Source organism: Scaptodrosophila lebanonensis, unplaced genomic scaffold (genome assembly GCF_003285725.1).
Source record: "Scaptodrosophila lebanonensis strain 11010-0011.00,11010-0021.00 unplaced genomic scaffold, SlebRS2 tig00000001-arrow-pilon, whole genome shotgun sequence".
Classification (NCBI taxonomy): domain Eukaryota; kingdom Metazoa; phylum Arthropoda; class Insecta; order Diptera; family Drosophilidae; genus Scaptodrosophila; species Scaptodrosophila lebanonensis.
The window spans coordinates 15,747,612-15,760,258 of NW_022060529.1; the positions used below are offsets into that span (position 1 = coordinate 15,747,612).

The window sequence follows — 12,647 nt, forward strand, 5'->3', positions numbered from 1 at the left end:
CAAACCACTATAAAACCAGAGTAACTTAATAAAAAAATGCACAAATCTCTCCGCTACGTGGCAGACTATACTTCGCCTTAACCTCAGAAGTATTATATAATGAGAGTCGAACATTATTTAAAACTAAAACGAAATATTGTAATTTGTAGTTAGTAGCTTTTTTACAACACAAAGCTCTTCGTTTCCAAACATAGACTAATTTTTGAAATTTTGAGTAAAACATTTATCCCATATTTTGCTTATTTTAGCCGTAATTTTACCCCACTCCCGTGTCGAATTTTGCAACAACCGGTATCCAAATTACAACATTAAATATAGCTCTAAAACTAAATGTTTTTACATTTTTCAAAAATGTTTGAATAAATACATATCAATCCATATCTTCAGAGTATTAAATACCTTTATTTAATTAATTATTAAATATGCTATTTATAGGCAATATAAATATATTTATATAAACGACAGTTTCTATTTACAGAACAATGTGAGCGCAGGTGAAGTTTTAATTAATGAATAGGCAAAGTTTGGGCTGCTTGTTAATAATAGTTATGTGTTGATTTTGTGTTTACAATGTAAACTGAAATGTCAAACATATAAAGCCTTAATCAAACAGGCAGCGACAAAGTAAACACCCGCATGCACACACACACATACACACTTACTTTGTAAGGTAAACTGTAGGAATTGTTACAGAAACACGGCACAAATCAATTTGCATAAGGATTCAACTTTGTAGCTTGGTACATAGACGAAACTTACTTTGCGCTGTATTTTATATCACGCGTGTGTGTGTACGAGTGATTGTGTGTGTGTGTATGTGTGGGTTGTATTAAATTTGAAATTCAAATTTATGAAACTAGACCAGACGAGCCGAGCGTTGATTTTTCAACCACACAAAACTAATTTAAATAGCATGTGACTGGGACAGAGAAAGAGCAATCCCCTGCAGTTCTGCTGGTTTTCCAATTATGCGACGGAATTATTTGTAGAAAGAGTTTAATCATCGTAGCAGTACATTTGCCAGATTCAATCGCTTGGCACGATGACTATCTTTAATTCCTTAATCACTGCAAGGCAACAAATTTGACTTATTTTACTTGAAAAGTCATTTATATTGCTTTCATTTTTCAGTGTAATTTGTTAAATGCTAAGAAGCACAAAAAAGAGTTGCTTGTGCAAAGAAATTGGTTCTAAAAAATACGTTTTTTTCATTTCTATTATATTAAAAAAACAGATTATGCAGATTGAATCAGTTTTTGGTTGCTGGATATTAATAAAGCTTGGTCAGTCAGCCTGCCAGTTTACAGAAGATCATAATTTCTTACAAAATAAACGGCAATTCTAATCATGGCGTTTATCTTCAGATGAAATATTGTAAAGAATTGATGTGCCTGCCTTCGGTCCATCGAACTACAGGGGAGTTACTCACACATGCACACATTTGTGGCTTTTGCTTAATGCTTTAACAATTAGATAGCATACTTTTTGGAAGCTCTACCCATGGCGGAATTTGCGTGTGTACGTATGTATGTGTGTGTGTTAGTGTGCTTGTGTGTATGTGTATAAAGTGTTAAAACTGTAATAAAACTTTTTGTGCTTTTATGTGGTGCAAATTTTAGAGCAGGCTGCTTGGGCTTGGGTTGACTTTGTGGCCGCCGCTTGTTGGAATTCATTCAACTGGAATCAAGTTGTTAGCACAATTAGTGAATGCGTATGTGTGTGTGTGTATGTCTGTATCTGTGAGGCATTGCGGTTTTCATTATCGAAACGTGCCTCATTTCGCCATGAATGTTAAGTAAAATTAATTGCACGTCTTTGGGTGGGGGGTTTGAGTTTAAGTTTTATTATTGTTGAACATTTGATAAAACACAACACACTGAAAAACTTTTTGAATAATTTCCCTAATAAATTTCGCAAATATTGCTGTTTTCTGCTCCGCTTATAAAATATGCCGTACTTAGCAAAAGAAAATCCACGTTATATGCAAACACAGACTGTTAAGACTTATTATAATTTGTAATTAGGGCAAAATACAATTGAAGACATGGTCTTGCTTGCTTTGCCGGAGTAGGTAGGCGGGTGGCTTTGTACTTGGATACATAGTTGTGCGTTGGTTGCGTTTTGAATTTGAAATTTTAATTACAAATTTAAGATGCTGCCAAATATTGGCAAGGCTGAATTGATCCGAGCTGCCTCCATTTCACGGGCTATAAATGAGGCCTTCCTGTCGCTTTAAGTTCTCATTTAACAGTAAACACACAAAAAACCAAAGTTGAGCGAAACAGTGTAGTGTGGGGAAGGGGCTGGGCGGCAAGGGAAAACCGCTTTATTAAAAGAGGTCAAAGTTACAAGCGTCGAGCAAGTGGAAAATGTTGAACAATAAAGTTTAATGAATTACAATTTACGTCGGACGCTGAATGCTGCCATGTAACGGTAGCTGCTGCCATTTGCAAAATCCTTGCAGTAATAAGGCAAAGGAAGCAGGGAGGCAAAAAATAAAGCACAAAAAAAAAACAGCCAAAGTAAAAAGGAAATGAAAATATGTCGACGGAAATGAGCATTGACGCCTTTGGCTGTGGGCTGTGGCCACCATTCAGTACGGAGGATGAACGACTGTGACTTTTTCAGTCACATGCGCTGATTTGCTTTAACGGACCTTAATTTGCCATTTCGTCATTGTCTCTAAAAGTCGTCCGAGGCCGCAGAAGGAGCAGTAAATGAGGCGGTCGAGGTAGAGGAAGCGACCAAATCTGCCAAGCAAACAGCATGTATTGTCAACAATTTGTATTGTTTGGTATTTTTCACAGACACACACACACGCACAGTTGTGCTGTAAAATAATACCAAAGCAAATATTTATTTATTTACTTTCAAACGAAAATGTGTGCGCTTGAAACCCCTTTGGGCAGCCAAAACGTTATAAATTATCATCAGCAAATGCTTCGATGTACGTCTGTGGCTCTCCGTCTGTGTGTCTCTGTGTCTGTGTGTGTGTGTAAGCTACCCTTACAATTTCAAATTGCGACATTCCCAAGTGGCGCTTTGGCTGCCATTTTGCTTTGGTCCTGTTTTAGTCTGGCCTGCAGTCGCGTAGGTAATGCGGCATTAATTAAATCAAGCATCATTAAGCAGCCCTGTTCAGTGGCAGCGACAAGGCGGTGTGGGCGTGGTCTCCAGTGGGCGTCTAGTGGTTTCGAATTTAACGGCAATTGCACTTAGTTTTGTAGCTGTATGTGTATGTGTGTGTGTGTACTCGTGGTAAATTGAAAAACTTCAACTTATCTGCAGTTGGTGCCTAAAAGTATGCAATGCAAAATTATTGCCTCCTGTTTTAGACAGAAATGGAAACTAGCGGATAAATGTAGAAGTGATAAGCGCTCCAATTAAATATTAGTTTTGCCAAATTTCCTGATATGCACAGATTCTGGCAAACTTTTAATCGATTCAGCTATTCATACTTTATCACGGTGGAGCTGAGAATTATTATTTAAAAAATATTCTGAAAATTCATTGCTTAATTTCTTTTTAGAACTAAGTAAGTTTTAAAATTTTTGGATGAGTAGATTTATGGGCATATTAAGGTACTAAATTTAGTTAAAATATGAAAAGAAAGAAGTTAATTTTTGTAAATATGATTTTCAAAATGTGAATTTATGGGTGGGCTACACTTATTTTTAAAACTGATACAAATATTTGTTTTTTTCTAGATTTTTGTGAGCCCGCAATCTAAATTTGTTGGCATAGCTAAGTATGTAGATATTTAATTTTTTTCATTAATACAGACAAAACCACCGACTGTTTTAGCCATAATATATAAATTTTTAAAATTTTTGGATGAGTAGATTTATGGGCATATTAAGGTACTAAATTTAGTTAAAATATGAAAAGAAAGAAGTTAATTTTTGTAAATATTATTTTCAAAATGTGAATTTATGGGTGGGCTACACTTATTTTTAAAACTGATACAAAGATTTGTTTTTTTCTAGATTTTTGTGAGCCCGCAATCTAAATTTTTTGGCATAGCTAAGTATGTAGATATTTAAATTTTTTCATTAATACAGACAAAACCACCGACTGTTTTAGCCATAATATATAAATTTCTTAATGCTTTAATGATTCTAAGTATTATATACGTACATTCCCAACAGTATAGTTCACCCTTCCCCCTCCCCTTGCTTTCTCTCTTCGAGTATATTATGTTTCGTGTTAATAAGGGAAATGTAACACAATTGTTTAGTGCAGAGGCTTAAAATGTCCTACTTTTTCTTGAAATTACTAGAATAAGGGATTCTCATTAATATTAACGTTGCTTTCGCCCTTCCACTACATTGACTCAAATGGCTGCCCTCCTGCCCCATACTTGGTAATATGCATGAACATTTTTTGCTCATTGTTGGAAAGTTATCTGCACAATTTTTTGTACTCGTCTTAAGCTTTGTCTTTGCTGCGTGCTGGCACTTGGCGGGCGCTTATGCAATTTAGTGCCCGCTTGGCAAAGTGCCCACAAGGCTAGAGCTGGCTGGGACATAGACGCAGACACAGGCAACTTGTTTCGCATTGCTCCGGCTTCTGGGCTTTAAGTAACAGTGCGCTGCTGCTGTTTAGTATGCTGGGCGCACAGCTGGAAAAATCGAAGGCGTGCACTTGATGTTGGTGTGTGTGTGTGTATGCGAGTGTGTGTAGCAAATGCACTTCGACGAAGATTACGGCGGCATTCACACGCACACATACTCGCATTGCTCCATTGAGCCCTTAGGCTTAGTTGGGCCTTACGTATGCCGTCTATTTATTGCCCTGTCGCTTGTTCAGTCATTTTTCACTTTCGTGGATTTACCGAGCGCTTTAAATTTCATTTGGCCAAACCCAATGAGACTTTAAGCATTTGCTTGTGCTCCTATAGCGGCAATGAATATTTTATTGTTTGCTATCATTCAATTTGAATTTGAATTTTTTTTTTCATTTAATTTCTTCGGAAATGCATTTGTGCGATCAAAAAAGTGCAGCCTGAAATGTAAAAATGTTTCGCATATTTCTTTGTACTCGTAAAATATGGAAATTGCTTTTGTGTTTGTAGTATACAAAATCAAAATTTGTTAGCACTGGCCTCACTTTGTATGCAGCTTGCCAAAACCGAATACAAATGGGTTTGGGGGGGAAAAACAACCGTCTATAAAAACAATTGCAATAAAATGACCAGCCCGATGGTCATTTACCACTGCCAGTGGTTCTCGCAGTGGCGCCACTTTTGCCCGACTCTGCTGGGCGCAGCATGACATTTGTGCATTGCCAACTCAGCGGCGGCTTTCTGGTTTTATATAAAATTCAATTTGATGCGCTTTGCTGTGCTGTGAGATTTCAAATCGTTATCTGGTTTTATTGCGAGGTCCGCACTATAAATAATTACTTTTAAAATAGAACTGTTTGGGTATGATGCAAGAATTTTGTCGATTCGATTTATTCGGTGCTTCTATCATGGTCGATTTGAATGTGTTTTACATATTGTTTTCGGCTTTAATGTATGCCTAGTTTATGTCGCAAACATTTCTTTCACTTTAAATATGTATTAAACTATTAATGAGCACAAGAGGTTTAGAGATCTTCTATTACTTATAAAGAACTCTACTTTTTAAGAGGGAATTTCTCATTTTCACTAAAAATTAACAACCATTGCTTAAGGTTGCTAAAAGCATTCTATTGCATTGGAATTCAGAAGCTGGCACAATAAGCTTTCGAGCTTTGCTATTTAGTGCATTATCGACCTAACGTATACTTAATATCATCAACTAACGACTTGCACTCAGCAAGCCATAGACTGACACATTAACTCATTTTGCTAGAAAATATTATGCATTTACCTCACTTTACGTTAATGGTTCCACGTGTTGTCTTCCTTGCTGCTGCTGCTGCTGCTGCTGGTGGTGGTGCTGGTGTTGCTGTTTCACATCCAACAGACTCAAATCATTGAACGTTTCACAATTTTCCAGCACTTGGCTGCTAGTTACGTTAATTAAATCAAAATCGATGGCAATCTCATGCTTGCCATCATGAACATCAGGAGTCCTGTGCTTTGATGCTGGCAGCAAGCAACTCTGACTCGCATCCTCCTCCTGTAAGTCGGAATTGGGGCTGCTGCTGGTGCTGGTAGGGGTGCTGGTGCTGGCTTTCGGACCCTCATCGATGCACACATTGTTGCACTCATGCTGACAATTAACAGCATAGCATATAGATGAATAGGACGCAGACGTGGCCGGCAGGTCCTGTTGTTCGACATCACAGTTTGCATGATGGCCTGTCGTGTGTTCCTGCTGTTGTTGTTGTCGCTGTCGCTGCTGTTGCATTGTCAACACCATGGCCATGCCAGTCATTGGGCCGGATGTATAATCATCATATTGCTCGTATTGTTCGAACTCATCGTATTCGTCCATGAGCGAGTGCTCCGAATAGCTGTCATCATCGTCGCAATCAAAGTAGCCACTCTGTGAATAAGTTAAGAGGTAAGTGGCAGGTTCTGGTTGCGTGCTCTTAACCACTTATGTAACAAATACGTACCTGACAGTCCAAACAGCGGCAATTATCACAGAGTGTGCAGCTTAGACCCAAAATGTCGGCGGCTTCCTGATACAGTTCGTAGCTGGATTTCGCTGTTTGCTGCTGTTGTTTATATTTCTGTTGTTTATTCTGATCTTGTTGCTGCATCTGTTGTTGTTGTTGTGAATAGTTAGTTAGTTTGTTGCTGTTGCTGTTGCTATTGCTGTTGCCATTATTTATGCTCCAATTGTTCAATTTGCTTTGCTGTTCCATCGTTGACGTTGTCGCCTCGTGATTGTTGTCGTTACCATTTTTCAAACTGTTGCTGTTGTTTCTGTTGCTGTTGCGCTCCTGCACGGCTGAGTGGGCCACAAATGATGCTGGCAACGTTGATGCGGCTTGCCGCTCCGCCTCATTGCTGTCGTGAACAAAATTGAAGTTTATTTAGCTGGCTTTATTGCTCGTTGACTGTTTCTGCCTTGCGGCTGCTTTAACCAAACTAAACGGACGCCCAGTCAACAACAACCCATCACATACCACCCAACAACACCCACGCACCTACGCATACAAATGTAAATTGAGGCGCAGAGCACGAGAAAAAGCGTAGCATGCTTTTAAGCGCAGTGAGAAAATACATTTCATGCGAATTTTAAATTTTAAGTAGTTGCACTTTTTTTACGCCAATTTTAATGGGATATTAAGGAGTATGCAGGACATTAAAACAGACACCCAATCTACTGCTTAAAAGCAGTGCGCCCTGCAGATGAAAAAAGTGAGAGAGAAAAAATGCAAGTGCTAGCAAAGTGTGAAGCAAACTTTAACAATATTGTTGAAGGAATTCTTTGCACTTAACACTAGTTTTTCACGAAACCTCCTGCATTGTTATCATCAACCTAGCTGTGAGAAGTTGTTGAATGTGCATAAAATTCTTGGCCTACCCAATTACAAACTGTGCGCAAAAATGCATTTTACATGACGCAGCACGTTGCAAAAGTTACTAATTAAATGCGCACAAAGCGCTAATAAATCAAAGCGACAACGCCGCCAACTTATAATTAATGAATTTTTCATGAAGACAGCATTTAAGGCACGCTTTGACATAATTATTGCCTGGCAACGGAGCGCTGCATTACAAAGTCTGTGAGTATATGGCTCCGACTACTGCTGGGGTCCTGCATCTTTGTGTTATTGTGTTGGTGTTGATGTCGGGCTTTGGTGCTGGCACTGGCGAAAGCTTCCAAAAAGACCAACTTTGTGCACTTGAAAGTCGTTAGCTTTGTGAAATGCAAACTTGCATATGTATACGTGCATGTACATGTGTGTGTGTTGTAAACGAGCAGAAAAGAAAAAAAAGACATTGTAACTTTGGCGTTAACTTTTTGAGCGCTTGTGGCATGAATGTGTTCAGGAGTTGCAATTGCCGTTGCCGTTGCACGTGCGTGAGCACAGCACACTTGTGTGTTCTTGTACACGAGGGGAAAAATATTAAAATTACATAGTATTCCAAAGTTTTCAAAACCGTCTCTTATAGAGCAGAACTATAAATCATTTAAGGATTATGGACCTTTAATATTAAAATGACGTTTGATTTCGAAATGAGTTTTAGGTTTTTAGTTTTTAGTTTATAATTATATTCATGTTGTTTACAATGTTGCTCAATTGGATAATTTGCACGAATTTTTTATCCAAACAAGTTATGATCGATTGCGAAAAAAAACTTATCTCTTAAAAACAAAATTTTTGTTATTACTGCTGCAGTCTGAAATTAAATTTGCTACAAGTATATGCCACAAGCAAGAAATGTTTTGAAAAGAAAATTTCTCCTACAAATAGCTTGTCCACACATAAATAAGCTTTCCATGCAGATTATCTAATGATAAAATGAGCATTATTCTAAGATTAAAGAAATAACAACAATTTAAATGCTCAACAGAAATGGAACACATTTTAGTCAAACAGTCAAGAACTTTTTTTAATTTGTCTGAGCACGTCGGTGCTACTCTATTTAAAATGTGTAAAATGTTGGAAAATACAAATACTCAATAGATGTTTAAGTAAAATACATAAAAATATGGCGATTATATTGAGCAATTTGCTCGGATGACTTGCTTGATATTGCGAAATAAATACATCACACGGAAACATTCAAATTAAACAATGCTCGAATCCTTTTCAGCTTTTCTCTAAGTGTACATGGCATGTATAGATAGATAGTGTTAGCAACACGCACACCGCTGCTCGTTAGCTATTGAAATATGATTATGGTACTTCAATATTGCGCGAGTATGTATGTATGTGTGTGTGTGCGTGTGTGTTGCATTTTAATCAACGTTATGAGGCAGTACTGTTGTTCTTTTACCATCGGGAGTCGCACCATTTATTGGCATAGTTTTATGAGCGCGTGCAATTTTTCAATTTCGCAAATGACTATGCAAAGCACAGGTTTTAACTGCTAGTGGTAATCAAAAATAATGGCTTCATAAAAAATGCAAATAATTTTGATTGCATTCAAATGCAACAAAGCCGGGTGCACAACTTACATAACGGCATATGCCTAATCTTTGATTGGGGTTAGGGAAATAACTGAAATTAATGGGCTGGTCAAAATAGTCAAATATTTAGTGTACTTCATAAAATTATATCTTATTTGAAATCTGAATTAAGTTCACATGTGAAAGCATTCTACAGAAAGCATTATAGAAATTATAAGAAAAAACCCTTGATTAAGGCTTGTAATCCATTTAGGTGATATTTTATGTATCTTTTCTCATATCTTACAGGTGCAGGCATGGACTGGAAAACTATTGAAGCTTTTGGTATATATGTTATATAATATACAACTGTTAACTATGTGACAAATTTGCTATTTGCTATCACACTTCTATGTAGATTCCCACGTATTTAGCATGTGGGTTCATAGTTCGATGGCAGAGCTTCAGCTTTACTTCTAATTTCAAAATGGATAATAAGTATTATGGGAGTTAAACTACAATCCAATATCTGGGTCAAGTGTTAAGCAAAGGGCAAAGTTAAGGACACTGTCCGGACTGGCATTTCAGTAGTTAATCTTCCTGCAAGCTTGGCGCTATTCATGAAGTAGTCGACGCAAGCGATTGTTAAAATTAAATTGCTGGTGAAAATAAAAATTACTTGCATTTTGGCTTTAGTGTTTTTTGTTTCGCACTAATCTTAATGGAAAATAATTAAGCATATTCCTATTGCAAGGCACGGCATTGGCCAGTAATATTAATCAGTTGTGGAAGTGAGGGCCTATTTTTACTCAATATAATGTTTAATATTAAAAATAATCACTTAATTTAAAAAAAAGGCATTTTTTAAAATAAAATATGAAAATCTCGAAACGTGTGGATGGGTAAACTATTTTCTTTGCCCTTCATTTGGCGGAAAGGCACTTAGAATGCTTTTGAAAGCTAACTTCTAAATATTCTTGCATATTCGAGGGAAAATAAATTTAGAGGACAACTTAAATTTTCGCTTCAACGTTGCTTAAGTGATTTATATTTAAACAGGAAAAATAAATGTTGATAGAAAAATGGAACACTAGTACACATTTTTTACGCTTCATTATATTTATTTTTTTGACATTCTAGCTTTGCAACACATTGGGAAATTTTACATCACGTTTTCAAAGGAAAAACAATATTGATTTGGAATCGGATTTCTCGCAATTACAAGTACAACATGAAACACTTTGATGTGTCGCGGAAGTCATTTGTTTGCAATATAAACATGTGAGTCCCTTTTGTCAGAATCCATTTTAATTATGAAAAAAAAAACTCATTATAGTGCTCAAACACGCTTAGAGAATTTTGCTAAAATCAAAAATATATAATTCATTAAATGAAAAAGTATATATTTCCTAGTCTGTCAACTAGTTATGTACAGCTTATTTTATTCGAAGTGTCATTACTTGGGTTCAAATTTGAAAGAACTTTAAGTACAAGTACAATCAATTTTAGACAGTATATGCCTTCTGCTTTATTCCTGACAACTGACAACAAAGTTGTGGGCTGGTGGCACCGCAAAGATAGCGCTGTGGTGCACAAATTCCGTTGGCCTAATAAAGTTATGCCATAAAAAGTTGTCCGCCGCGTCTTTGTTGCTGCTATATGTGCCCCATAACATTTATGAGAATTTATATAAGTTTTGGCGTCGTCGCTTTCACAGTCGCAGCAAGGACGACAGGGCTCAATATTGCAACTTACCTTCTGCCCAATGCATCCGTTGCAGCTGCCCCGCCTGCCTGTTGTTGCAGCATTTGGTGGTTGCGCCATTTTTCTTCTTCGAGAAATTTCAAAAACTTTGTCTTCTTGGCAATAAGCGTTGATTTGACATTTGTGCATTTTTTCTTATTGCTCACCGAGCCAAGTAGTGCACCTGCTGCCGAGACGTCCTGCACATCGCTGCCAGCGACAATGCCTCTGTGTGCTGCTGCTGCGGCTGCTGTTGTTGCTGCCGCTGTTGCTGTTGCAGTTGCGGCTGACAGGCAGCTTGGCGCACCATTGTTATGGCCGCTGCAGTTGTTGTTGCTATGTTTGTGGTTCTGCTGCTGATTTCTGTGGCTGACATTTTGGCATATGCCGCCACAGCTATTGATGCCACCACTGCCGCCGATACTGCCAATGCCGCCAACGCCAACGCTGCTGCTGCTGCAATTGAACAATTTCTGGAGCGCTGTTGTTGCCGGTGAACACATTGCGGTTGACATTGATGTAGCGACCGGATTTACGTAGCTTGATGACATAGTTGCTGGCATTGTTGTTGCTATCGTCGTTGCCATCATTGTGCAGTGCATTGTTGCTGCCGCTGCCGCCGCTCCTGCTGCTACTGCTGCTACTGCTGTCGCTGTTGTTGAGCTGCTCGCAAAACTTTTTAATTTATGTTGCAAGTTGCATGGCCCACTCGTGCAACTTGGTGCCTCGATTGGTTGTCTCGCTGTCTTGCTGCAATTTATTTCGCGCTGATTTGGCACGCCCTCCAAGTGCGCATAAGAGCCAAAGTCCTGCAATGTCAAACAAAAGAAAGCCCAGTCGACAGTTTAGTTATCGTCTCCATACTATAATCCATATACTTTCGAGTCCAACTTACACTATATGCATTGTAGCTGGCATTCAGAACGTAAATAGAGTTTTGATTGCTGCACTGATAGACCACGTCGTCCATTGTATGGCCTACACATAGAAAATAAGTGCGAAAACGCTTTTAGTTATAACATTGTGAAGTCTTTCCGTACAAGTAAATACGTGAAGTGTGCGTGCGTTTCTTATGTCCTCTAACAGTATAACTGCATGTAAGTGGTGTACAAATGCGTGACACGCTCTATGTTATAGGCACAGCATGATAAGACGGACGTTAAACATACATGTAGAAGCTAGAGGCACGATACGGGGCTTATTACAAGTTTATTACAAAACCTATATAGCCTCATTATTATAAATAACTGACTGATATGTGGACAAATTCCTATTGGGTAGAATGACATTATTGTTTATGAAGATGTGTAACAATATAAATGGATTCAAAGGCATCGAAGGTGTAAGAAACTGTTTCTGATTCTCCAATGAAATGTTAATTAGCTATCGAAAATGTATTAGTTGTACAAATTTATATATTTGGTTTTAAGTGTGGATATGGTATACATATAACAATCCTCACTGCCAGTTTACTCTATTATATTTTAGATTAAATAAAATGTTATAAAATATGGTGGATATGCCATAAATTAAAATCTGCAAAGTTTTGTAAAATCTCCATTTTTTGTTAGCCGGGCATTCAAATGTTGTGGTGACGAATGCTTTTTTTTTTCTGTTAATTTTTTTTTTTAAGAAAACAGGAGGGCTATGCTAATTTGAATATTTCGATTTATACAAAAAGACATTAAATAAAAACATAAATGGAGACAGGCGGACAGACAATGCTATATCGACTCGTGTTGTCAGTACGATCAAGAAAATATATTCTTCGGGGTCTACCTCACCTTTTTCTGTGTGTTACATACATTCTCATTAAGCTTTTACCATTTTGGTACAGAATTATAAAAGGTATATAAAAGGTCAATTATAAAAGAATCCTTCGATTCGTTCAGAAAGTTGAAGACT

General features: G+C 37.5%; 1 protein-coding gene across 1 annotated transcript in view; it reads right to left on the minus strand.

The window, feature by feature from the left end:
• The window catches only part of LOC115633569 (AF4/FMR2 family member 4), a 34,860-nt gene that overhangs the window by 1,118 nt on the left and 21,095 nt on the right, over positions 1-12,647 (minus strand). Inside the window, exons 4-7 of the mRNA XM_030531027.1 lie at positions 11,638-11,720; positions 10,755-11,551; positions 6,550-6,946; positions 5,856-6,476 (exon numbers count right to left, since the gene is read on the minus strand). Of these exons, the coding sequence (XP_030386887.1) occupies positions 5,862-6,476; positions 6,550-6,946; positions 10,755-11,551; positions 11,638-11,720 (1,892 nt within the window). The 3' untranslated portion in view covers positions 5,856-5,861. The remainder of the gene's footprint in view (positions 1-5,855; positions 6,477-6,549; positions 6,947-10,754; positions 11,552-11,637; positions 11,721-12,647) is intronic.